This window comes from Nomascus leucogenys, chromosome 17, assembly GCF_006542625.1.
Source record: "Nomascus leucogenys isolate Asia chromosome 17, Asia_NLE_v1, whole genome shotgun sequence".
NCBI classification, from domain to species: domain Eukaryota; kingdom Metazoa; phylum Chordata; class Mammalia; order Primates; family Hylobatidae; genus Nomascus; species Nomascus leucogenys.
In genome coordinates, this window is record NC_044397.1 from 84,986,864 (window position 1) to 85,013,798 (window position 26,935).

The following is a 26,935-nucleotide window of genomic DNA, read 5'->3' on the forward strand; positions in this document are numbered from 1 at the left end:
GGGGAGGGGAAGGTGAGGAAGTTCTGTGGAGGCATCAGAGAGGCCATCTGGGGTGGGGGCCTTACCTGGCTGGCTCTGCTGGGCCTGCGGTAGCAGGAACTGGGCAGGTGGCTGGAGGTGGTGGCCTGGCACAAGCACCAGCTGCTGGAGCTGGAGGAGCTGCTGTATGTCCTGGCAGGGAGCGGGGTGGACAGAAAGACAGCCTGAGTCCTGGCTGGGTTTCATCCTCTCTGCATCACCTGAACCCTGAGGGGCTGAAACCAGGAAGCTGCTCCACATGGCGATTTGGCACTGGGCAGTGAGGGATCGTCCACTCGGACTCTGAATGGCATCCCTGAGCTAAGGGCACCCAGAGGCTTCTACCATGGGGTACCAGAGAGTCCCAACTGGGCAGTCCTGGGAGGGCTCACTCTTTATTTACCCTTTCTTTCTTTCTTTTTCTTTTTTTTTTTTTTTGAGACAGAGTCTCGCTCTGTTGCCCAGGCTGGAGTGCAGTGGCGTGATCTCAGCTCACTACAAGCTCCGCCTCCCGGGTTCACGCCATTCTCCTGCATCAGCCTCCCGAGTAGCTGGGACTACAGGTGCCCGCCACCACTCCTGGCTAATTTTTTGTATTTTTAGTAGAGACGGTTTCACCATGATAGCCAGGATGGTCTCAATCTCCTGACCTCGTGATCTGCCCGCCTCGGCCTCCCAAAGTTCTGGGATTACAGGCGTGAGCCACCGCGCCCGGCTACCCTTTCTTTCTTGATGAAATATTTGCCTTGTTTTAACATTTCCGCAGAACAAATAGAATCATTTAAAAATATAAGCCAGGCCGGGTGTGGTGACTCATGCCTGTAATCCCAGCAATTTGGGAGGCTGAGGCAGGCGGACACACCTGAGGCCAGGCGTTTAAGACCAGCCTGGCCAACATGGCAAAATCCCATCTCTACTAAAAATACAAAATTAGCCTGGCTTGGTGGTACACGCCTGTAGTCCCAGCTACTCCAGAGGCTGATGCAGGAGAATTGCTTGAACCCGGGAGGCATAAGTTGCAGTGAGCTGAGATCACGCCCCTTCACTCCAACCTGGGTGACAGAGCGAGACTCTGTCTCAAAAATAAATAAATAAATAAATAATAAAATTGTAAACCAGACCAGGTCTTTCCTCCTTTAAAAATACTCCTGGCCGGGCACGGTGGCTCACACCTGTAATCCCAGCAATTTGGGAGGCCGAGGCGGGCAGATCACGAGGTCAGGAGATCGAGACCATCCTGGCTAACACAGTGAAACCCTGTCTCTACTAAAAATACAATTAGCCAGGCATGGTGGCACACACTTGTAGTCCCAGCTACTAGGGAGGCTGAGGCAGGAGAATCGCTTGAACCCGGAGGCGGAGATTGCAATGGGCCGAGATCATGCCACTGTGTCTCTGCACTCCAGCCTGGGTGACAGAGCAAGACTCTGTCTCAAGAAACAAAACAAACAAACAAAAAACCCTCCCAAGGCAAATGATTTCACATCTGGAATTAGCTTTAAAATACTCCAGCAAGTAGTGTAAATTAGTACAACCACTTCAGGAAGCTCTTTAGCACTGTTATAGGTTGCAGTGTCTCCCCCAACTCCCTGCCACCCCCCAAAAAGATATGTTGGAATCCTAACCCCCAGAACCTCAGAGATTAACCTTATTTGGAGATAGGGTCTTTGGCAGATGATCAAGTTAAAATGAGGTCATTAGGGTGGGCTCTAATCCTATATGACTTGTGTCCTTATAAAAAGGGCAAATTTGGACATAGACATGGATAACAGGAAGATGATGTGAAGAGACACAGGGAAAAGACAGCCACTTGCAAGCCAAGGAGAGAGGCCTAAACAGATCTCTCCCTCACAGCCCTCAGAAGGGACAGATCCTTCCCTCACAACCCTGCTGACAGCTTGATTTCTGACTTCCACCCTCCAGAACTGTCAGGCAATATATTTCTCTCAAGTCACCCAGTTTGTGGTTCTTTGTTTTGACAGCCCTAGCAAACTAATATAGGCGCTATCTAAGAAAGCTGGCCAGGCTTGGTGGCTCATGCCTGTAATCCCAGCACTTTGGGAGGCCGAGGCGGGAGGATCACGAGGTCAGGAGTTTGAGACCAGCATGGCCAACATAGTGGAGCCCCATCTCTACTAAAAATACAAAAAATTAGCTGGGCGTGGTGGTGGGCGCCTGTAATCCCAGCTGCTTGGGAGGCTGAGGCAGGAGAATCGCTTGAAGCCGGGAGGCGGAGGTTGCAGTGAGTTCAGATTGCTCCACTGCACTCCAGCTCGGGCAACAGTGCGAGACTCCATCTTAAAAAAAAAAAAAAAAAAAGAAAGCTAAACATACACCACCCTTATGACCCAGCAACTCCACTCCTGCATGTAACCCACCATACATGTGTATGTGTTTACCACAAGACGTGTACTACAATGTTCACGTGGACCATCTGAAATAGGCAGGACTTGAAGATAGCCCAAGCGCGCACGACAGTAGAATGGGTAAGAAACTGTTTCAGTGGAAGCTACAGCAACGAGAATGAGCAGTCCACAAGTCACGGTTACATGCCACAACATAGACTTCCCAAACATAATCAGTGAGAGAGCTGGTCATGACAGAGAACATCCTGTACGATTCTAATGGTTGAAGTTTGGGGAGTAAAGACTGAAAGGGACACCAGGGGCTTCTGGGAGCTGGCCACATTATTTCTAGATCTGGGTACCAGTTCCATGGGAGTGCTCATAGCTGTATACCTATGATTTGTGCACCTTTACATATGCATTATATTTTAATACAAGTATTTTTTAAGACAGGGCCAGGCACAGTGGTATGTGCTTGTAATCCCAGCACCTTGGGTGGTTGAGGCAGGAGGACTGCTTGAGGCCAGGAGTTCAAGACCAGCCTGGGCAACATAGTGAGACCCCCATCTCAAAAGAAAAAACAATCTTGTTTGTATAATGGTGAGTAAAAAATAAAGTAAAATAAAGGGAAAAAAGGGGGGATGAGGTAGGGAAAGAGGGAGAGGAAAAAAAATCCAATCCTCCACCCACCAAAAAAAGTGAGGAGTTTAGATGAAATCCTATTTGCCAATAGGACTGGCAAAATGTTGACATCTATTGAGCTTGGTGAAGAGTATGACATAATTCTCTACTTTTACGTTTAAACATTTCTGAAAGAAAAAGCAAAACCGCCTTACACACACAATCCAATGGCTTCAACAATGCAAACAAAACCCCTCACCTGCCTACAAGTCCCTTTATACTGAGGCCTGTGCTCATCTCCCTGCTCATCTCCCACCGCCCTCTCCCTCCTTGGCTGTGCTCCAGCCATTTAGCCCTTTTCTGTTTTTTTTTCCAAATGCACCAAGCATGTTCCTGCCTCAGGGCCTTTACACATGCTGTTCCCTCTACTGGGCAGTTCTACTTCTGACACTAATGCCTGGGTCCTAACACAAAGTCACCCTCTCAGAGGTGCCCTCTGACCACCCAGTCTACACCAGCCCCCGGCCCGGCCTCCCCTTATCACCCCATTTCATCTCCCTCAGAAGGCTTATCACCATCTCCAGGCATCGCTCCTCCTGTTTACTTATTCATGACATGCCCCTCTCACTGGAACGTCAGCTCCATGAGAGCATGATCTTGACTGTTTCAGTCATCGCTGTATCCTCAGTGCCTAGAACAGCACCTGGCACCCAGTAGGTGTTCCACATAGATATGTTAATGAACCAAGACTGATGCTTCATCATTTACTTGGCAAATTTTATGTAGAGTTGAAAGCTATAACATGTCACTTACAATTTTTTTCCTTCTGGGAAATTGTGGGGGTTGGCACATGCCCCTCAATTCTTCCCAATGCTATTATTCTAAAGACCAATTTGATGTGCCAGGAAGTGAACAAACTGGGAAAATATATAAGCAATTCAACAGAAGGGGCTCATTTCTTTCTTTTTTTTTTTGAGATGGAGTCTCGCTCTGTTGCCCAGTCTGGAGTGCAGTGGCACCATCTCGGCTCACTGCAAGCTCCGCCTCCTGGGTTCATGCCATTCTCCTGCCTCAGCCTCCCAAGTAGCTGGGACTACAGGCGCCTGCCACCACGCCTGGCTAATTTTTTTGTATTTTTAGTAGAGACAGGGTTTCACCATGTTAGCCAAGATGGTCTCGATCTCCTGACCTTGTGATCCGCCCACTTAGTCCTCCCAAAGTGCTGGGATTACAGGCGTGAGCCACCCCGCCCAGCCCAGAAGGGGCTCATTTCTTTAATATACAAAGAGTGATTTTGCAAATAACTCTATATAATTAAAAAAGAAGAAGAAAAAAATAGTGATTACAAATCCATAAGTAAAAAACTGACAACCCAGTAGTAATGTGGCTGACAGACAGGTCTGGAGAGTGCCCAGTGAAATAAATGTGAACAGCTCTGGATGGAAATAGATTCACTCGCAATAAGATAAACACGACTGCAATTGCACTGAGATATCATTTTTCTCTCAGATCACCAAATATAAAAATAGTGTGTAATACTAAATTGGGGAGTGTGGGGAAAAACACATTCTTATACATGCTGGTGAGAGGGTGATTTGGCAATGTCTGTCAAAATTACAACTGCACACAGCCTTCAACTCAGCCATTCCACTGCTAGAAATTTATCTATTCTCACTCTAGAAGGCTGGGAATAGCCTTCTAGAGAGGTGAAAAATTACCTCTCTAGAAGGCTATTCCTAGCAGCAAGTGGCATTCTGGCAAAAGAGTAGAAGGTAGCTGAGCATGCAGCAAGACAGGACGGGTTGGATGAATGAGAGTAGAGCTCTACAGTGGAATACTATGCAGTCATCAACAAGAATGAGGAGTTTCTTTGTGTCCTGATATGGAACAATCTGCAGGATGTCCTGTTGAGTGGAAAGCTCAAGAGGCAGAACAGAGGGTATGAGGTGGTACTGATTGTGTCACACACACAAAAAAAGAATATATCTGGATATTTGCTTGGGTATGCATAGCTGATGTCTGGAAAACCATACCATCCATACCTCTGGGATTTGAAACACGTACCTGGCCTGAGTAAATAAATATCCCAGTGTCTCACCCACACTCCCCCCAAACAGTCACTGCTGATCAACATCCCTGCTTTTCAACAGCTCAGCGCTATTCCCTGACCCCCTGGGGGTGCCTCTGCTTATTCCGCGTATGGCAGTGGGCTGGGTACTCCTGTGCTCCTGACCTCTCCCACTCTTGCTGCTAATCATCTCAGAATCTAGCTTAAGGGTTCTGAAGTCCTAGCATTCTATCCTGTGAAACAATGTCCACCCTACCTTCCCTTTCCTAGCTACCCCAGCCCAGTAACACCTCCATGGTCACCTCCCTCCAGATGTGGATCAACTGTGAAGCCCTAGCATGACTCTCAGTGAAAATTCCCCTTTCCTCCAGAAGCCTAGGGAGGTGTCTGTGGGTTTCATTCTGAATCACCAGAGAGAGGAAAGAATGGGGAAAGTGCATCCCAGTTTGCAGAAGGTCTCATGGTGAGAAGTTCAGATGGGAAACATTTAACCACATCCCTGTCTAGTTTCTCAGACCAGAGACTTAGGGGTCAGCCTTAATCCCTCCTTCTCTTCCTCTCCCCATCCATCCAATCCATCTGCAAGTCCTCCCAGTTCCCTCTACATCTCTTCCTGTCCACAGTGACTGTCCTGGTCCAAACCACCATCCTTCTACCCCAGACCATCCATTCGCCCCCAGGCAGGCAGAGAGGGGTCTAAAACAATAGAGTTCTAAACATTTTTGTGCCCTGAATTCTTCAGCATCCGAAAAAAAATAAAAACCCATTGCCCTCTTCTCAGAATTAAAAACACATAACATATGATATATAGGATCTTTCTTTCTTTCTTTCTTTTTCTTTCTTTCTTTCTTTTTCTTTCTTTCTTTCTTTCTTTTTCTTTCTTTTCTTTCTTTCCCTTCTCACTCTCTGTTTCTTTCTTTTTTTGAGACGAGATGGAGTCTCCCTCTGTCACCCTGGCTGGAGTACAGTGGCTCCATCTTGGCTCACTGCAACCTCTGCCTCCCGGGTTCAAGCAATTATCCTGCCTCAGACTTCCAAGTAGCTGAGGCTACAGGGCACCCACCATGCCCATGCCCAGGTAATTTTTGTATTTTTAGTAGAGAAGGGGTTTCACCATGTTGGCCAGGCTGGTCTCTAACTCCCAACCTCAGATGATCCACCCACCTCGTCCTCTCAAAATGCTGGGGTCACAGGTGTGAGCCACCATGCCCAGCCAAATATATAGAATTTCAAATGAAATCAATCACATAGAATTATAGTCATCATCACTAGGGACTCCAAAGGGAGGGAGGAGGGCAAGGGCTGAAAAACTTCCTACCGGGTACTATGTTCACTATCTGGGTGACAGGAAAAATTATACCCCAAACCTCAGCATCCATGCAATATAACCCTTGTAACATACCTACACATGTATCCCTGAATCTAAAATAAAAACTGGCTGGACACAGTGGTTCATGCCTATAATTCCAGCACTTTGGGAGGCTTGATGTGAGAATCTTTTGAGCCCAGGAGTTTGAGACCAGCCTAGGCAAGATGGCAAGACCCTGTCTCTACAAAAAAAAAAAAAAGAAGAAGAAGAAGGAGGAGGAGGAGGAGGGGGGGAGGGGGAGGAGGGGGAGGAGGGGGAGGAGGGGGGGAGGAAGAGGAGGAAAAGGAGAAGAAGGAGAAGGAAAATTAGCCAGGCATGGTGGTGCATGCCTGTGGTCCCAGCTACTCGGGATGCTGAGGTGGGAGGATCCCTTGAACCCAAGAGTTTGAGGTGGCAGTATGCTATGATCACACCATGGCACTGAAGCCTAGGCAACAAAGAGAGACACCCGTCTCCAAAAAACAAAATAAAATAAAATAAATTAATTAAAATTTGGCTGGGTGCGATGGCTAATGCCTGTAATCCCAGCATTTTGGGAGGCCAAGGCGGGCGAATCACTTGAGGTCAGGAGTTCGAGACCAGCCTGGCCAACATGGTGAAATCCCATCTCTACCAAAAAATACAGAAAAAAATTAGCCAGGTGTGGTGGCGGGCACCTGTAGTTGCAGCTACACAGGAGGCTGAGGAAGGAGAATCACTTGAACCCAGGAGGCAGAGGTTGCAGTGAGCTGAGATCACGCCACTGCATTCCAGCTGAGCAACAGAGTGAGACTCCGTCTCAAAAAAAAATTAATTAAAATTTTAAAAAATATAGTCATGAAACATATTTTGAGTGGTCATATAATCATTTATGGGTTTCTTTATTAGCACATTAAGTAACAAGATCCAGCAATAGATCTGATGACTACTGTAATTTCAAAGCAATCATGAGTGAAAACAGTATTTTGAGAGATCTGCAACAACTATAAGAGAATTTGAAAATCTGCGTGCATTCTCTTGGTGGCAAAGTCTGAGTACAGCTAATACTACTGTTGTCTGTTGTCTATATTCATGATAGAGGGACATGCTATGGTTTGGTCAGAAGATAGTAAAAATTGAGATGTAATTTTTTTCCCATCCAAGTTCATGGACTCTGAATTCTATGCACAGACTCTTCTAGGGGTGGTCTGTGGAGTCCAAGTCCCTGTTCTAAAATATAAACTAAGCCATAAGGCCTCTACTGATTTTCATCACATTTGTGGTATAATCCAGATCCAGGCCATGGCCCTGCATGGCCTGCCCACCACCCCCGCTTGCCTCTCCTTCCTTGCCTCACACGACTCTAACTCCCTAACTCTGATCCAGCCCCACTGGTCTCCTTCCTGTTACTGAACCCACAAAGAAGTCCCCACCTCAGTACCTTTGCTATACCCTTTCTAGAGCTACACAGAGGTGGTCCCTCCTCATCATTTAAGTCTCCATCAAACGCCCCCTCCTCAGAGAGGCCTTCTCTGGCCACATGCTCTTATGAAGTCTTCCTTTTCCTCCAACACTCTCTATTACGCTCTTTTCTTTCCTTCATAGCAATTATCTGCTTCCTGCCTATCTCCCCACCTACAGCGGGTGTCAGCTCCAAGAGGGCACAGACTTATCTACCTCATTCCCTGCTATATCCTCCCCCAGAAAGGCACTTGGGCATGGTGATATTCTCTAAATATTTGCCAGCTAAAGGAATGAAAGAAGGGGAGAAAGATGGTGGGGCATGATGGCTCACACCTATGGTTCCAGCACTTTGGGAGGCTGAGACAGGTGGAATGCTTGAGCCCAGGAGTTCCAGACCAGCCTGGGCAACATGACAGGGTCTCTAAAAAAAATCCGGGCATGGTGGCACGTGCCTGTAGTCCCAGCTACTCGGGAGACTGAGGTGAGAGGATGGCCTGACCCTGGGCGGTCGAGGCTGCAGTGAGCCATGATCACGCCACTGCACTCCAGCCTGGGTGACACAGCGAGACTCTGTCTCAAAATAAAACAAAGAAAAAAAAAAAAAAGAAAGAAAGGAGAGAAGATAAGATTCTGGGTGAACAGGAACAGTAAGTTGGCTCAGGACTAGGGTAAGCCGGCAGGAGGCGCCATTTCTCCACAATCCAGCAGCAGCATGGCCATCTGAAGCCACTTGAGGGAGTGTTACGTCCGAGTCAGAGCACACGGGTCAGAGCACACAAGTCAGAGGGTGGAGAAGTTATAGTAAATGGAGACAGGCCAGAGAAGAGACCTTGGCTGGCATATTTCGTGGATCAGCTGCTCTGTCCCTAAGCTTTAAGGAAACCTAGCACAAGAGCTAGCATGCCTGTGAAAGCTGAGAAGGGACGGTACCGATTCTTGCTCATTGCTGTATTTTGATCACCTATACTGGAGCCTCATAGGTGATCAATACATTTTCAATGAATGAATGAGGTGAAACCTCAGGACAGACTGGCAGTACTTTGCCATAGCTGGGACTTTGGCTATGACTGGGGGCAGAAAGATCGATATGTGGATTACAGGATACATGGGTGAATTGCCCACTTTCCCACCAGGGCTCAGTTCCACCTGGGGGGGAAGAGAAAGCCATGACAGTGAACTTGAGAAGGCTGGGCCCCAGAGCCGGCCGGCTGCAACGGCCCAGGTGCTGCACCTCACTCCAGTGCACAGGCCAGACGGCCCACCCCCCACGGCCTCTCGCACCCCCATTAGGGGCCTCCACACAAGCTCTGGCAGCCACCATGACTGGAACGGTGTTGGCACATGAGTTGACATTACTTTGCCATCCCTGATATGGCAAATTGTGACCAGTTCTGGATCTTCCCTTTCTAAGACAAGTTAAGTCCAGAGTAGGGGAGAACAGGAAGGAGTGGGGTCTGGGAACTATGTAAACTATATCGTGATAGATTGTGTTCAAAATGAGGAGGGGAGGATGGATGGGGAAAGGGAAGGCGGACAATGGACACAGAGTTTCAGTGAGATAACAGGAATACATTCTGGTGTTCTACTGCACAGTGTCTACTGCTAATAATGTACTGTATATTTCAAAATATCAAAGAGAGAGTTTCAGTTTTAGTTTTTGTTTTTGTTTTTTAAGAGACAGGGTCTTGCTCTGTTACCCAGGCTGGAGTGCAGTGCGTGATTATAGCTCACTGCAGCCTTGAACTCCTGGGCTCAGGCCATCCTCCCGCTTCAGACTCCCAAGTAGCTGGGATTACACTGCGCCACTGTGTCTGGCAAGAAGAGTACTTTAAATGTTTTCACCACGAAGAAATGATAAATATTTGAGGTGATAGGTATGCTAATTAGCCTGATTTGATCATTCCACAATATATACCTGTATCAAAACATCATATTGTACCCCATAAATATATACAATGATTATTTGCTACTTAAAAATAAAATAAAACTCAGCTGGATGCAGTGACTCATGCTTATAATCCCTGCACTTTGGGAGGCTGAGGTGGGAGGATCACTTGAGGCCAGAAGTTCAAGACCAGCTGGGCAACATAGTGAAACCCCATCTCCACAAACTTTCTTTTTTTTTACTTATCCAGATATGATGGCGCGTGCCTGTAGTCTCAGCTGCTCAGGAGGCTGAGGTGGGAGGAATGCTTCGGCCAGGAGGTCGAGGTTGCAGTGAGTTATGATGGCGCCACTGCACCTCACTGCAGTGAGTTATGATGGCGATAGAGCAAGACCTCGTCTCTAAAAAAATGAATAACTACATAAATAAAATAAAACTTAAAATTAAAATGAGGTCAGGCTTTCTGACACTCTGAGTAATCTCAGTCTGTCTGGTGGTGGGACGCACTGCCTGGGAAGGGAGTGGGTGCCTGCCATGGAAGCCACCTGAGTGAAAATCCCCACCTGGCAACAACAGTGACATGGAAACGCCTAACCTAGGGGAAGGTTAGACTAGTGGGGTGCAAGGGTCCCTTCCAGCTTGGAAACTTGGGGGTTTGAGCCTTAGCCCTCTCACCTGCTTCTTGCTGTGTGCCTGGGGGAAGCCACTTTCCCTCTGGGCCTCAGCCTCCTTAACTGTACAGGATCACGATGCAAGTTGTTATGGAGAGACCTGGGCCTTGGAGCCCAGAATCCTGACTGCCCCTCACACACCTCAGGCCGTTCCTTACCCTCTTTAAGCCTCAGTTTCCTCAGGTGACACCACAATAAGTCTTACTTCATGGAGCTGTTAAAGGAATTAAATGAGACAATATGTGTAGAATGGTTTAGCCTGATTCCTCTTCACTTAATTGGTCCTTCATAAATGGCAGTCATTATGACTGAGTCATTTCTCTCTCAGGGCCTCAGTTTTCTTATCTGTAAAATGGGGATAATAATGTCTAATTCTTCACTGGGTTGTTCTGAGGCCTGAGTAATATTATCTAGAAAGCATTTTGGAAATTACAACATATTCCTCAAAATGAGCATTTGCTACCATTGCCCACCTCATGTCACCACACTTGAATGTGAGCTCTTGAGGGTGGGAACCCAATCTGGCTGAGTCCTTCCTTCCTTCTGTCTGTCCACCTATCCTTCCTTCCTTTTCTTTCTTTCTCTCTTTCTTTGGAGACAGGGTCTTACTCTATCTCCCAGGCTGGAGTGTCATGGTGCAATCATAGCTCACTGCCATCTTGACCTCCCATGCTCAAGCGATCCTCCTGCCTCAGCCTCTCAAGTAGCTTGGGGGCTATGGGCATGCATCACCACACCTGGTTAATATATATATATATATATTTTTTTTTTTTTTTTTTTTGAGACAGAGTCTCGCTCTGTCGCCCAGGCTGGAGTGCAGTGGCGCGATCTCGGCTCACTGCAAGCTCCGCCTAATATATATTTTTTTAAGATATGGGGTCTCTCTATGTTGCCCAGGCTAGTCTTGAACTCCCCTCAAGCCATCCTCCTGCTTTGGCCTCCTAAAGTGTTGGGATTATAGGCATACGCCACTGTGCCTGGCCAAATTTATTCTCTTCCTGACAACTAACAACTTCCAGCTCCTGCCCACATACTCTGCTGAGCTTCAGCCTCAAATATGCATCTACTTAGTTGGTGTTCCCATGTGGATGATTAATAGACTCTTCAAACCCTAACATGTCCAAAATGAAACTGCTGGCTCTCTACCCCAGCCTTCCAAAACATCCCATTCCTCCCATCTTCCCTAACTCAGGAAACCACGTCATTACCACCCAGCTGCTGAAGCCAAAATCCTAGGAGTCATCCTTGACCTATCCAATCAATACAAAATAGCAACCAGGACCCCCATCCTCACCCTCCTGGCTCAAGCCACCCTCATGTCCCATCTGTATGCCTTCAAGGACTTCCTACTGGGCTCTCGTTTCTACTCCTATCCCCTGCAGTCCATTCTACGATTAGTACAGTCACTCCACCAGGGCAAGTTCTAAAGATGGGAGTAGGGGCAGAGGAGTGGCCATTCTCCAGTGTGGGTTCTTCTCTGGACCCCCAGCAGTTGGCCCTGTGACATGGAACCCAGGAAGTTGTGGAGATCAGGGCAGAACACCACAAACAGAGAACGATTCAACAGGGAGAAAAAAATACCTACATATGGACTGCATGTTACATCACATGCTACCTTATGCTAAAATTCCAGGACAGACAGGCAACAGCAGATCCCAACCCAGGAACCAGTGGGAACAACTGGCATGCCTGGGCCAGGCTCCTGGACTCCAAGGCTCTGTGGATGAACTGACCACACACCTCCAGGTGGGCAGTTTTGACTGGCCTGGTACCCACTGCCCCTTCTTCAATTTATTCAAGCAGCAGAACCCATCTCTTTCAGGGGTTACACTTTCCCATCCTCAAGTCACGAGGTCCTGGTAGGGCTGACCTTGCCTTCTCTGGGGTCGAGGGCAAGGACACAAATCTAGCCAGGGGACGTGTTTTTGTTTGTTTTATTGAGACAGAGTCTCACTCTGTTGCCCAGGCTGGAGTGCAATGGCACAATCTTGGCCCATTGCAGCCTCCACCTTCTGGGTTCAAGCAATTCTCTTGCCTCAGCCACCCGAGTAGCTAGGATTACACGCGCATGCCACCATGGCCGGCTAATTTTTGTATTTTTAGTAGAGACGGGGTTTTACCATGTTGGCCAGAATGGTCTTGAACTCCTGACCTCAAGTGATCCACCCACCTCGGCCTCCCAGAGTGCTGGAATTACAGGCCTGAGCCACCCCGCCTGGCCCAGGGGACATATTTTATCTCCCTGGGCAGGATAGCTACAAGTCTGGAAATGCTGACACCCATTTTACCTGCCCTACAATGAAACAGGGAGACAGACCCCTGGAGCTGGGCCTGATATTCCAGACCAGGCCTTTTCAGTGATCTGAGCCAAATATTCCTGAGTGTTCTTCAGCCACCTGGACCTGGGCTTTGGCTCCTCCCTCCCAGCTCATCCATCCCTATTTGTGCCACTACGGCCTGCCCTGTTTTCTCACTTTGCACTTGCCATTCCCACAGCCTGGAAGCCCCTTCCCAGCAAACTCCTTCCCATTCCCCTGAGTTCAGATCCCACCTCCTCCTGAAAGCCTGGACAGATGTGGGTCCTGATTCCATCAGACACACATTACATTTCTCTTCCCCCATTCCCATCACACTCAGTTGGTTTCTTTGGGAAACTTTCACTTGCTAGGTCCTAGCAGCCTAAAAGATTTTGTCAAGCTTTATTGCCATGGTCCTATTAGGAAAATAGGAACTTTTCCCCCCTCTTCTCCAATACAAAATGATGTTTTAACTGTTAACGTTAAGTTTTCAATCAACGCCTGCAACCCCAGACATTCTGAAATACTTCCTTGGAGAGATATCTTTCCTATCCTTGATTGAAAATCTGCCGCAAAACATCCCTCATTGATTCGGTAAATATCCACACAGCCCCCTCGGTAGAAGGCATCACACTGAGTAATGGACAGACAAATTATAAAACTGTACTATAATTGCCCCTTCGTCTGTACAAGCTAGGAGATTACAGGGAAGGATCCTACCAAACTGTTTAACCAGCATTACTTTGGAAGCTGACATCAGAGGGCTGGAAAGGGGGCTTTTCCTTGGTACTTTATATAATTTCAAAGGGATAGCATTTATGAGTGTTTTTTACTCTCTTTCCTGGGCTTCTTAGTATCTTTCAAGTGAAACATTTCTTAGTGGCTCACTGATGTGCTTGCTCTACTGCAGGACGGGGAGCCCCTCAGGGGCAAGGATGGCTGTGACTCACTCCTAAGTCTTCAGCTTCCTGCCATGGCCTGACACACAGGAGGCCAGGAAATGTTTGTGGAATGACTGCAGGATCAGAGCTTAGCAGGCATGAGAAGTGGACTGGGGGGTGGAGGGCATGAGATGCGGCCCGGGAGAGCCATCCAAGCCTAGGAGCCAGGGAAGGCTGGAGCAGTGGGTAGGTAAGTCAGGAAGAGCTGGTCCCTCTGCAGCCTGGGCCCAGCATGGTGCCCGTAAGAGGTGCTGTTGTAGAAATAACGTCAAAGGGCAAGTCAGTTTGTGAGAAAGAATTCCCAGAAAACAAACTTGGCCCAGCTTTGCACTTGTTGAGGACAGAAAGGGAAAGATCAGAGCTGAGGGAAGCTGGGGAAGGAGGAGTGAGAGAAAAGGAGGAGGGGTTTAAGGAGACCTTGACAATCAGGGCCTAGGCTGGACGGCAGGTGGTAGAGGCTTAGCTTGCTGCTGCTGGGTCCCTGGGGAGCTGGGAGAGGTGGCTGTAGGAGTACATAGGCAAGAATGCCTGCTGCTCACAGAGGTGGTGGCCTGGCTGGGTCTGCGCTAGGCTGCCCTGTTCCGCCTTCTATCCTCTAGTCTTTGTTCCTTCAACTGATATTTCCTCGGTCAGATTCAGGCACAGCTGGAGGGAGGGAAGTCATCATGACTTCCTAGAGGTGTGGACTCCTGGGCTGGGGCTTAGATAAAGAGGAACTGTCCAGGTAAAGGAAGGGAGCAGACTTCCCAGGAAAAGAGAGAACAAGAGCAGGGCCACTGAGATGCAAAAGAGCCCAGCCCCAGTGAAGAGCCCCAAGCCCTTGGCGTTGCTCAGTAAAGGGCTGTCTATGCTACAAGGCAAATGGAACACCTGCTGCTGGAGTCTCTGGTGGCCGGGGTGGGAGGGGCTAGAAACCATGTTCCGTGAAGGACAGCTAAAAGCAGCAGCCGCGGATCATGTGGTTAGAGCTCTGGACTTCCAGGCCGGCTCTGCCACTCTTGCTTACAGAATAATCTGGGGCAGGTCACTTTACCCCTTGGAGCCTCAGCTTTGGGGAGGATTCATGGGAGCAAAGAGGCCATCACTGGCATGGTGCCTGGAACAAAGGTGGCACCCAACAGACTAAGTTACTGTTACTTGGAGAACCAGGTATTGAAAGGCTACGTCTGGGCCGGACACCGTGGCTCATGCCTATAATCCCACACTTTGAGAAGCCAAGGCGGGCAGATCGCTTGAGCTCAGGAGTTCAAGACCAGCCTGGGCAACATGGCAAAACCCGTCTCTACAAAAAATATGTATATATAAAAAAATTGGCTGGGTGTGGTGGCATGCACTCGTAGTCCCAACTACTCAGGAGGCTGAGGTGGGAGGATTACTTGAGCCCAAAGAGGTTGAGGCTGCAATGAGCCATAATCACGCCACTGCACTCCAGCCTGGGCAACAAAGCAAGACCTCAAATCAAAAAAAAAAAAAAAAAAAAAAAAACAAGGCTACATCTACAAGAGCCATCACAGAGCCGTGGGCCCAGTTTACAGAGTGTCTCCACAGAACCAGGCCCAGTGGAAGAAAGTTCTAAGAAGGCAGGTTAACAGCTCAGTGTTAAGGAAAGTCCCAAATGGGAGCATTGGTCAATAATGGAATGGGCCATTATTGGGGTGAACTCTATCAAGGGAACAGCCTCACCAGGGCTGGACAGCTCCCTGCATGGACAGCATCTGTATCTAGGGTTCTGTGGAAGTGGTTGGACAGAGTGAGAGAAAAGCCTTTTGTGGAGCAGTCACTGAGGGAAACACTAGGCTAAGGGAAGTTAAACAGGTGGCTTTGCTGTAGGGCTTCCCACGACCTTCACTGCCCTGAAACTTGGCCACAGCTCTAAGGCTTATGAAAACCAGACAGACAACATGAATGGGTGACGTGGGAAAGGGGTGGACAGGAGTGGGCTGGAGACAGCTGCCCTTCGGAAGAGGAAGCCTACTCAGCTCCCACTCTGCTCCCCTGGCTGTCCTTATGGGAACTCTATTGGCCACTGTTAGGGGTTAAATTGTGTCCCCAAAAAGGTATGTGGAAGACCTCACTCCTGGTACCTGTAAATGTGACCTTATTTGGAAGTAGGGTTGCAGATGTAATCAAGTTAAAATGAGGTCATTGGGGTGGGCCCTAAACTAATGACTAGTGTCCCTACAAGAAAGAAAAATTTGAATACACAGACAGGTGCACAGAGAGAAGATGGCCATATGACGACAGAGGAGGCAGAGATCGGAGTGAGCCATCTACTAAGCTATGGAACACCAAGGATTGACAGCACCATCGGAAGCCAGAAGAGGCAAGGACAGATTCTCCCTGGGAGCCTTCAGAGAGAGCACAGCCCTGCCGACACCTTGAGTTTGGACTTGTGGTTGGAGACAATATGTTTCTGTTGCCTTAAGCCACCCAGTTTATGGTATTACGTTATGACAGCCCTAGGAAACTGAGACAGCCACTAATTCATGATTAACTATGGAAGAGCAAAAGCTCCAGGGTCAGGGAAGTGATGCAGAACCTCCCAACTCATAGATCACGGGCCCCTTTTTTGGAAGAGCATCTTGTTGGATGCGCCAGGGGACACAATGAGGGTAGGGCACTCATTCTTATTATCAACCTTTTGTTTTGTACCCACATGGTACCATTCACGGGAGTGACTCCTGGTTTCCTTACCTGTAAGTTGAGGACAACAATCTCAACCTCCCAGGAGGCTGTGAACTCCCAGCAAGATGCATAGGAAGCACTGCCCCCGACACACCACCAGAGGGAGGATTATGATGTGGGATATTCCTCCCTATGAGCCTCACTTTACCCCTCTGTAAGATGGGACAGCAACATCTCCCAAAGCTTCCTAGGGTTGCTAGGAACTGCCTGGAATGTGGCTGGTGGTCAGAACAGTCCATGTGGACCAGTCAGCCCCTTCCCACACACTCACTGTTTCTGCATGTCCTTCACTGCAGGGAGCCTGGTCCCCAGTGGCTGCCCTTACCTGTGCTGTAAGCTGGATGGGTTGGGACAAGGTGAGCTGTGGGGTCCCAGGGGGCTGGCTGGCAGGCTGTGGTGGTGGCAGGTCACCCCCCCCAGAGGAGGCTGGGGGCTGTGAGGTCGAGGAGGAGGCAGAGGAGGAGGAGGAGGAGGAAGTAGAGGAGGAGGCGGAGGCGGCGGCGGCGGCAGCGGCGTTAGCGGCAGCGGCGGCACTGGACTGCTGCACGGCGGCGGCCAGGAGCTGGGCCTGGGCTTGCTGCAGGAGGAGCTGCTGCTGAGCTGGCATCAGTGCCGTGAGCTGTGGGGTGTCGGGGACAGCAGGAATCGGAGCAGGGGGTTGAAGAGGAGCAGAGAAGGCAGAGAGGGGTTAGTGCCTAAGCCAAGCAAGTAAGGGGACAAGACCTCCTGGAGGACAGAAGAGGGCAAGAGGCAGGTGTGAAAGAGTGGCCATGGCCTTGGTGGAACAGTTCATCCACTAGCCCTATAACAGATGAGGGGTGGCTGGTTTGTCTCCTCGTCCCCATCCTTCCCTGAGTACTTACCCCAGCTAGCTGGCTGCCCGTCAACATGAGTTGGGCCTGGGGCAGATGAGGCTGGGCCGGCTGGGGGGGCAGGGGTGCTGCTGGGGCTGAATCGCCACTGGGGTCTTCAGCCTTGATCTGGGGGGGAGAGAGGCAGGGTCCGGGACCCCAGAATGTTAAGTGGAGGCCAGAGAGAATGCCCACCTGTGAACCAAAGAGAGGGCACGTGTGTGGCAATGGCAATCAGGCTGGCACAGGAGGGGCAGACGGGGGTGTGGACATGAGGGTGCAGCCTGTGGTCCTGCACTGACCGCTGGGAGCTTCAAACCACTCCTCTGGCCTCAGTTTCCTCATCAATCAGATAGGGCAAACACAACACCTGCACCCAAACTCCCTACAGGAGAAGTCCCCTTTGCAGAGCGCTTTTCCCCTCCTGAGAGTCAGTTTCCCTGACTGTAAAATGGAAAATGGTGGCTGGGCACGGTGGCTCATACCTGTAACCCTAGCATTTTGGGAGGTCGAGGCAGGCAGATCACTTGAGGTCAGGAGTTCGAAACCAGCCTGGCCAACATGGTGAAACCCCATTTCTAAAAAAAAAAAAAAAAGGGAAAATACACCCACTGGGCACCTGGGAGGTCAAATAAGCAGGTTCTGGGTCCCACACCCTTCATCTGTATCACGTAGAGGTGCATCTCTCTTGCTTTTTTTTTTCTTTTTGTTTTTGAGACAAGGTCTCGCTCTGTTGCCCAAGCTGAAGTGCAGTGGCATGATCACAGCTCACTGCAGCTTCTACCTCCCAGGCTCAAGCAATCCTCCCACCTCAGCCTCCCGAGCAGCTGAAACTACAGGTGCCCGCCACCACACCTGGCTAATTTTTAAATTTTTCTGTAGAGACAGGGTATCACTATGTTGCCCAGGCTGGTCTTGAACTCCTAGGCTCAAGCAATCCTCCTGCCTTGGCCTCCCAAAATGCTAGAATTACAGGCACAAGCCACTGCACCTAGCCAGGTGCATCTTTTATTTGTCCAATGAAGTAAGACTTTGTTGGAAGAAAAGGTTTTCAGGTACTAAGAAAAACCACCACCTTGGAACTGGGGCTACAAACTCAGATGCTCACAGAAATGGGCACAAATGAATGATAGGAGTAGGGGTGGATGGAGGTGGGCTGGAGAGAGCGCCTGCCTAAGTGGAAGTCTTATCTGGCTCCTACTCGGCTCCTGCTGGCCATTCTTTTCAAAATCTAGAACAAAAATACTGGCAGAATAAGCAAAGCACAGCATTTGTCCTGCACTGTGGACAAGCCAGATGTGGCCCAGGAAATGCCAGGCTTCAGCCTCCACCCCTGAAGTCTGCCAAGCCTCTCCATGTCTCTCTGAATATGATATGGACACATCTTTCACCATACACACAGAACAGACCAGCATAGAACCACCCTGGCCTCCTCTGCTCCTAGGTAAAAAGCCAAACAACAGCAGTTGTTGGCTGAAAGGCCTGTTGGCTAAAGCACACACAGTGGTGGGAGAAGGCATGGCCTGATGGATCACACACCCTCAGGCCTAAAGTGGACAGTGATATCATCCTTCAGCCTGACAGCCCAACACCATTTTGTAAAAGGAAGTCCAGAGAGGGAAAGCAACTTGGGCAAAATGACTCAGTGTGTTGGCAGGGGGGTGATATTTGAAATGTGGACAGAGACAAACAGAGGCCAAGGAAAGGCCACACAATAGATAGTGAATGGCATGTCCCAAATTATGGAATATAAGTATTAGAAAGTTTAAGAGCTACAGACGCCAAGTGTGGTGGCTCATGACTGTAATCCTAGCATTTTGGGAGGCTGAGGCAGGAGGATTGCTTGAGGCCAGGAGTTTGAGACTAGCCTGGGCAACAGAGTGAGACACCGTCTCTAAAAAAAAAAAAAAAAAAGAGAGAGAGAGAGGTTAAAAAAAAGCGCTGCAGAGATGCAGCATGACATGACACTGGGTATGAGAAGTCAGGGTAGCGGCTATCCCTGGTAGGGACATTAAGGGCCTCTGGAAGGCTGGTCGTGCTCTGCTTCTTGATCTGGTGCTAGTGACATGGGTGTGCTAAGTTTCTGAAAGTTCACAGAGTCATACATTGAAGATCTGTGTGTGTTTTTAATGTGTATCATATTTTAATACAAAGTTTTTTTAAAAATAGGCTGAGCGTGGTGGCTCACCCCTTAATCCCAGCACTTTGGGAGCCGAGGCGGGAGGATCACTTGAGGTCAGGAGTTCGAGACCAGCCTGGCCAACATGGTGAAACCCCATCTCTACTAAAATACAAAAATTAGCCAGGCATGGTGGCACACATCTGCAATCCCAGCTAATTGGGAGGCTAAGGCAAGAGAATCACTTGAACCTGGGAGGCAGAGGTGCAGTGAGCCGAGATGGCGCCACCGCACTCCAGCCTGGGCGACAGAGTGAGACTCCGCCTCAAAAATCGCTTGAACCCGGGAGGTGGAGGTTGCAGTGAGCCGAGATCATGCCATTGCACTCCGGCCCGGGTGACAGTGTGAGACTCTGTCTCAAAAAAATAAAAAATAAAAGTTTAAAAAAAATGTTGAATGCCATGGTGAGCACACTATTCCCTTTTCAGTGCTTTTTCATTGTTTCTGGCTATCTTAAAGTCTCTGATTGGTGCTTGAATGTCTTTACCATCTCTCCAATACTAGCTAGTCTCCACTTTTATTTTAATTTAATTTTATTTTTTTGAGACAGGGTCTTGCTCTGTCACCCAAGCTGGAGTGCAGTGGCGCCATCAGGACTCACTGTAGCCTCAACTTCCCAGACTCAAGTGATCCTCCTGCCTCTGTCTCAAGTAGCTGAGACTACAGGCGTGCATACCCAGCTAATTTTTGTATTTTCTATAGAGACAGGGTCTCACTATGTTGCCCAGGCTGGTCTTGAACTCCCGGGCTCAAGCGATCTACCCACCTTGGCCTCCCAAAGTGTTAGGACTACAGGCTTGAGCCACTGCATCTGGCTTAATCTCCTTTTTTTTTTTTTTTTGAGCTGGAGTCTTGCTCTGTTGCCCAGGCTGGAGTGCAGTGGTACAATCTCGGCTCACTGCAACCTCTACCTCCTGGGCACAAGCAATTCTCCACAATGCCTCAGCCTCCCAAGTAGCTGGGATTACAGGCGCTCACCACCATGCCCAGCTAATTTTTGTATTTTTAGTAGAGTCGAAGTTTCACCGTGTTGGCCAGGCTGGTCTCAAGCTCCTGACCTCAGGTGATCTGCCCTCTTTGTCTCCCAAACTGTTGGGAATACAGGTGTGAGCCACCATGCCGAGCCCTAATCTCCTTTTTTAATAAGCAGAGAACAGGCCTCTGAGGTTAGGACCCTTCGGCACACAAGAGACTCTGGGTAAATTTTAATAATCATCGTATTTATTTCCGTGGCAAGTGATTCTGGTTTTCCATTTGTGAAATTTCCATTTAAAAAACATTTATTTAAAAAGCTGTTGAAAAGCAAGCCAGTTCATGAGTTGGTAATTGTTGAAGCTGATTGATGGGTATCTAGGGGGTTTATTTTCATTATACCCTTCTATTTCTGTATCCACTTCACATTTTCCATAATAAGGTGTTTTTTTAAAAAAAAAATTGAGCCAATTAACAAAATTATTATGTAAATAGTTGCACACAGTGGTCTTATGCCTGAGACCGTGATAGGAGCACATGAATCACTTCAGTTAGGGAAAGACTGACACAGAAGAGATGGAGAGAAGTTGAGAGGCAAAGTCCAGAGAAACAGGGCGTACAGGGCAAGTTGTGAACAGAGCCCGAGGCCAGGAAGGGGAGGGAGAAACCTTCATTCCCTTCGTCCCACTGGCATCCCCAAAAGAAGGAAGCCTGCTGCCAGTTTGAGAACAGACTGCAAATATCTGATTCAACTGAGGACAGGGTGGGGAGCAATGGATACACGCTGTGCTCTGAGGGCTAAGGCAATAGCCAAACCTGCCATCAGAGGGTCAAGGAGGTCAAGATCGAGAGCCTGTCTCCCCTAGACCCCCGTTCAAAGCGCTCAGCACAGAAGCAGGACACCTGCTCACAAAGCACTTTTGTCCTCTCCTCTCATGGTGGCATGGGGGTACACCAGACATGGAGGCAACCACAGAGGCCATCCCATCCGACTGCCCCCTCCCCCCGACCAATGATACTGAAGAGGAAACTGAGAGGCCCAGAGAGGGGAAGTGACTTTCCCATGGTCACAGAGCAAAGCTGTAGCAGGGTGGGGAGCAGTTCCCAGCCTCCCACCCCATCCCTCAGCCACCGCTGGTCAGGGTCTGGAGTCCTGCTCACACCTTCTCTGCCCCCACCTCCAGTGCTACCTTCAAGCCTCTGGACCTGCCTGCTACCCCTGGACCAAGCTGGAGGGTGGAGATTGGAGCCCAGGCAACCCCAAGAAGCCCAGGGTGCCCGGCACAGGGCCCCATCTGGATGTGGAATTTGCACTGCCTGGCTGCTTCCAGCTTCCCTGTCATTCTCTCCTGCGTTCCTACAGTTATCCTCAACTGGTGCCAGCCCCCCCACCCCCGCCTCAGCTGGCCGCTAAATGTGTATATTGGGGGACAGGCGGTGGTGCAGGCCCCTGTTGGGTCAGGGAAGTTGGGATGGGGGCGGGCCTTTGGCTTCCTGTTGTTCATCGCCCTGGGGCTCTGGGGGGGATTTCCCTGGCCACCCCCACCCCCTAGGGAAGGGGAAGGAGCCTGCGTGAGTCACAGGCCTGGGGTGGGAGCCCAAGAGTGAGAAGGGGCGGGAGGAACCTCGTTACTAAGGTACCAAGCCTCAGTGCTCTCTCAGCCCTTGGACTGAGGCAGGCCTCCTGAGGACCCTCTTCCAAGCGCTGCCCGCTTCCCTGGCTGTTCCGACAGGTGCTTACCTTTGTGCTGGGGCCAGTTGGGGACACGGAGAATGGGGAGGTCTTATTTTGGGGGTTCTGCAAAGAGAAAGTAGGAACAAGGGGATGGGAATAGTGAGTGAAGTAGCTTCTGACCACCCCCGCTCCCTGCCCTCCTACCACAGGCGGCACAGAGCCCCCTCTGAATCCCTCTCCCCATTCCTTCCCACCTCCTCCCACTTATCCACTCCCCCCTAACCTGATGATTAGTGTCTGGTCCATTTCTTTCGGTGTCTGCAAAGAGAGGGAAAGGATGTGTTGTCATCAGCCACCCCTACCACACCTGTCCCCTCCCAGCTCTCTTCCCATCTGCCCCACTTCCCCTGCCCACAGTGACCCCTGCCCCCTGCTCCCTGCCTACCCACCTGTGTGCTCTGATGGGGAGTCCAGACCTTGCTTCTCGGCCTCCAGGGGCTTAGACATTCTTATTTCTGGGGACAGAGGAGGAATGGAAGTGGGGTGAAGGAGGGGAAGCCAGGAGGGCTCTCGGGTCCCCATTCCACCACACTCCCCAAGCCTTTCCCCCAAATTCCCCCCTTACCCCCAGCCACCTTGGAAGTGTCTCTTCCCAAGAGACATGTCCTCCATTCCGGGCCTCTGCCCTCCTCTGGCAAGATGAGACACGGCCCTCAGGCCTTGGGGGATCTTGCCTTATCCTTTTACCCCTCCAGAAAGTGACACAGGGGTGTTACCCACAGTGCAGCAAAGGGCAGGGCAGGAGGTGGAAGGTGGTCATGAGAAGGTATCAGCTGCCCAGGAGGAAGCTGGTGACGTCCCAAAGGAGGGAGAGCAGGCTTGGGCCTCCTCCTGGGGCGGGCCGCCCAGGCTCCCGTCCTGCCCTACCAGGTTTCGGGTGAGACATGTTTTCCACTCTGAGTGGGGCCTCGGAGATGTTATGGGGCTGCAGCATCCCCAAAGGAGGCAGTTGTCAGATCTCTGAGTGTGTGTGATTCAGCCGCCCTCTGGCCCTCTTCCCACCCCACCACTTTCCCCATCCACATCTCACTCCCACCTGGACTTTGTTCCTATGTTTAGCACACCGGCCTAGCAGACCCAACCTGATCCTCTGTAACCCCAGCTCCATCTGGCTCTACGCCTGAGCTTGTCCTCCAATCTAAACCTGATCTGGGACTTCACGCTTGAACCCCAGCTGCAGTCTCCAGTCCACCCCTGTAATACAACCCCATTCTATAGCTCCCTAGACCCAGGAAATGAAAGGAGGCGGCCAAGGGAGGGTGGCAGGCAGCAAGCACATAAACCCACGGAGACAAATGCCCGTCCTCAAAGCACTCTGATACTTTTCACAGAAAGGCGAGTGCTCACCAGTGCCAAGCACAGAGCTAGATATGACTCACAACTCACATTAGCGGTTAGTGCTAATATTACCCCATTTTACAGAGGAGGAAACTGAGGCTCCAAGAAGGGATGTCACCTCCCCAAAAGCACAGCAAGACAGTAGATGTGCCCTGATTGGACCCCTGGTCTTCATGACTCCAGGGCTCCTACTTCTAATCGGATCCACTCTAGTCTAATGTCCCCCAGTCCTGACTTCCAGCCATCTCATCTCCAACAGTTCCCTCGCCGAAGCTCATCCTGAAACTGAATCCAACCCTTCCTGGTCCTAGACCCCAGGACAAATCTGGGCTTCAGCCTGACCCATCCTTAGTCCACTTACCTTGAATCCCAAGTTGTGCCCAGATGGTTCAAGTCCTTCATCTGACCTTGACTCCCAACTGTTCTGCGACCCTGTCCCTGATCCAAACTCTTCCCACAACTCACTCCAAAATCCCTACCTAAACCATGACCCCACTCCTACTAAAGGAGCTGTCCAACTCTAGTGTGCTCTGCACCAAGATACTTAAAGAAGACAGCTAGGCCAGGCACAGTGGTTCACGCCTGCAATCCCAGCACTTTGAGAGACTGACGCAGCCAGATCTCTTGAACCCAGGAGTTCAAGACCAGCCTAGGCAACATGGAGAAACCCCATGTCTACTAAAGACACAAAAATTAGCTGGGCACGATGGCATGCACCTGTAGTCCCAGCTATTGGGGAGGCTGAGGCAGGAGAATCGCTTGAATCCAGGAGGTCAAGGCTACAGTGAGCTGCGACTGCACCACTGCACTCTGGCCCGGGTGACAGAGTGAGACCCTGTCTCAAAAAAAAAAAAATGGAGCTAAAGTAAGGGATAGGAAATAGGAAGAACTCAGTAACTGCAAAAAAAAAAAAAAAAAAAAAAAAAAAAAAAGTCTAGAAATCTTGCAATTGAGGATTATTCAATGTGAAATGCTGCTTGAGTTTTAAATTCCTAATTAAAAAGACAGGTCGTGCATTGCTGGTGGGAGTGTAAATTGATACAAGCACCATTCAGAAAAGCAGAAAAGATGCCCTCCCCCTAAGATGCAGCACGTCCACTCCTGGGCATCTGCCCAAAAGAAACATGTGTCCCGCCCATCAAAGGACATGGGCATAATTCTTCTGCAGTCTTTTCATAATGGCCCCAAACTGGAAACAGCCTAAGGGGCCATCAACGGGTGAATGGATAAATAAAATGTGGTATGTCCATACAATGAAATACGCCACAGTAATGAAAAAGAACAAACTAAAAAAAAAAAAAAAAAAAGAACAAACTCCTGCTTCATACACATGGCCGAAGCTTGGAGACAAGAGGCTGAATGAAAGATGCCAAACACAAAGGCAGACATAATTTATGATTCCAATTACAGGAAATTCAAAAACAGGCAAGCTGATAGCAGATGATCACGATCAGATGAGTGAGCACCTTGGGGGTACTGACTGGGAAAGGGCATGAGGAAGCCTGCAGCAAGTGAGAAAGGATCTTGTTTGGTGGTTACAGGGTCCTTACATATGCAAAAATTCATCAAGCTATACACTTAAAATTTGAGCACTTTACTGTATATACATTATGTTATATACACAAGCAAGAAAACATTTAAAAGCTAAAAAGCAAAAAGCCAGCACACAGTCCCATTAAGATGCACACTGCACCGAGGCAAGTAGATCACCTGAGGCCAGGAGTTTGAGACCAGCCTGGGCAACATAGTGAAATCCTCGTCTCTCCAAAAAATAAAAAAGTTGGCCGGGCATGATGGTGGTGGGCACCTACAGTCCCAGCTACTCAGTAGGCTGAGATGGGAAGGTCGCTTGAGCCCAGGAGGTTGAGGCTACAGTGAGCCGTGACTGCACCACTGCACTTCAGCTTGGATTACAAAGCAAGACTCTGTCTCAAAAAAAAAAAAAAAAGATGTAGACTGTTGAGGGTGGGGGTGGAGACTGGGTGCCCAGGATGCTACCAGAGTTCAGGTCCTGTTTCCTGGCCCTGGGGACAGGGCATTAAATGGCTACTGATACAAGATATAAGAAGGACAAGAAGGGAGCTGGGCGGCAAGTGTGTCCTGACTTTGGAGCAGTAAAAGCAGGAATCCTGTCTGATCCTAGCTCTAATTCACCCAGACCTTAGCCCTACTTCAGGCAACCACTAACTCTAACCTGGTCCTAAATCCCACCCCTCCTAGCATCCCTAAAACTGCAGCCTCAGCCTCCTCTGGCCCCCTTCCCTCCAGCAGAGCTCCACATTGCCTCAGGGCAATCCTTTCCTGGCTCCTCCCTATCTCCTGGAGAAATAAACAACCAGGCTGAGGGGCCTGGCCTCCAGGGGCTGGCCCACCACCCTGTACCACTCTTCTCTTGCAGCTCATGCACAGTGCTCTTCACCACGTGGAGCATCTCCCCCTGCTTGGGGGTCTGCTTGACAGCAGGCTGTGCAGGTTCTACACTCCCACCTAGCTGGGCATCCCTCTCCCGCCCACAGATCAGGGCAGCCTCAGACCCCATTGCCAGCCCAGGAAGTCCACACGCATCCTTAGCCTCTGCTATGGGCTAAGTTGCATCTCCCAAAATTCATACACTGAAGTCCTAATTCCTGGTACCTCAAAATGTAATTGTATTTGGAGATAGGGTCTTTAAAGACGTAATTAAGGTAAAATAAGGTCATTAGGGTGGACATTACTGCAATCTGACTGGCATCCTTATAAGAAGAGGGGGCCGGGCGCGGTGGCTCATGCCTGTAATCCCAGCACTTTGGGAGGCCGAGGTGGGCAGATCACCAGTTCAGGAGTTCGAGATCAGCCTAACCAACAATGTGAAATCCTACCTCTACTAAAAATACAAAAATCAGCCAGGCGTGGTGGTGTGTGCCTGTAATGCCAGCTACTCAGGAGGCTGAGGTAGGAGAATCGCTTGAACCCAGGAGGCAGAGGTTGCAGGCAGCCGAGATCGCGCCACTGCACTACAGCCTGAGTGACAGAGCAAGTCTCCGTCTCAAAAAAAAAAAAAAAAAGAAGAAGAAGAAGAAAAAGAGGGAATTAGGTCACAGATGGGAACAGAGGGAAGACCATATGAAGACCCAGGAGAAGACCAGCCGACCACAAGCCAAGGGGAGGCCTTGGAAGAGACCAACCCTGCTGACATCCTCGTCTCTAACTTACAGCCTCCATAATTGTGAGAATGAATTTCTCTTATTTCAGCCACCTAGTCTGTGGTACTTTGCTGTGGAAGCCCTAGCAAACTAAGACAGCCTGTCACAGCCCCTGCCCTCCTGCTGTCCCATCCCTGAGCCCCCAGTTGTGGCTGTCTGTGTCCAGGTCCCTTCCCCACAAGACCAATGTGACAGGCCTGGTCTGACTCATCACTGGGTCCCCAGCATCACAAGCCCAGAACAGGTTGTAACTGCTGACTGTCCCTCTCTGCAGCAGTCTCTGTTTCCTACTACTTCCCACCCCTGTCCTACTGTCTCCCTGCTATTTATTTTATTTTATTTATTTTTTGAGACAA

At 49.7% G+C, this 26,935-nt stretch overlaps 1 protein-coding gene across 1 annotated transcript in view; it reads right to left on the bottom strand.

Annotated features, from left to right (window-relative positions):
- Nucleotides 1-26,935, bottom strand: part of POU2F2 (POU class 2 homeobox 2) — an 87,765-nt gene that overhangs the window by 10,188 nt on the left and 50,642 nt on the right. The window contains exons 3-7 of the mRNA XM_030797094.1: nucleotides 22,449-22,514; nucleotides 22,283-22,317; nucleotides 22,066-22,122; nucleotides 17,186-17,302; nucleotides 66-171 (exon numbers count right to left, since the gene is read on the bottom strand). Coding sequence (XP_030652954.1) covers nucleotides 66-171; nucleotides 17,186-17,302; nucleotides 22,066-22,122; nucleotides 22,283-22,317; nucleotides 22,449-22,506 — 373 coding nt within the window. The 5' untranslated portion in view covers nucleotides 22,507-22,514. The remainder of the gene's footprint in view (nucleotides 1-65; nucleotides 172-17,185; nucleotides 17,303-22,065; nucleotides 22,123-22,282; nucleotides 22,318-22,448; nucleotides 22,515-26,935) is intronic.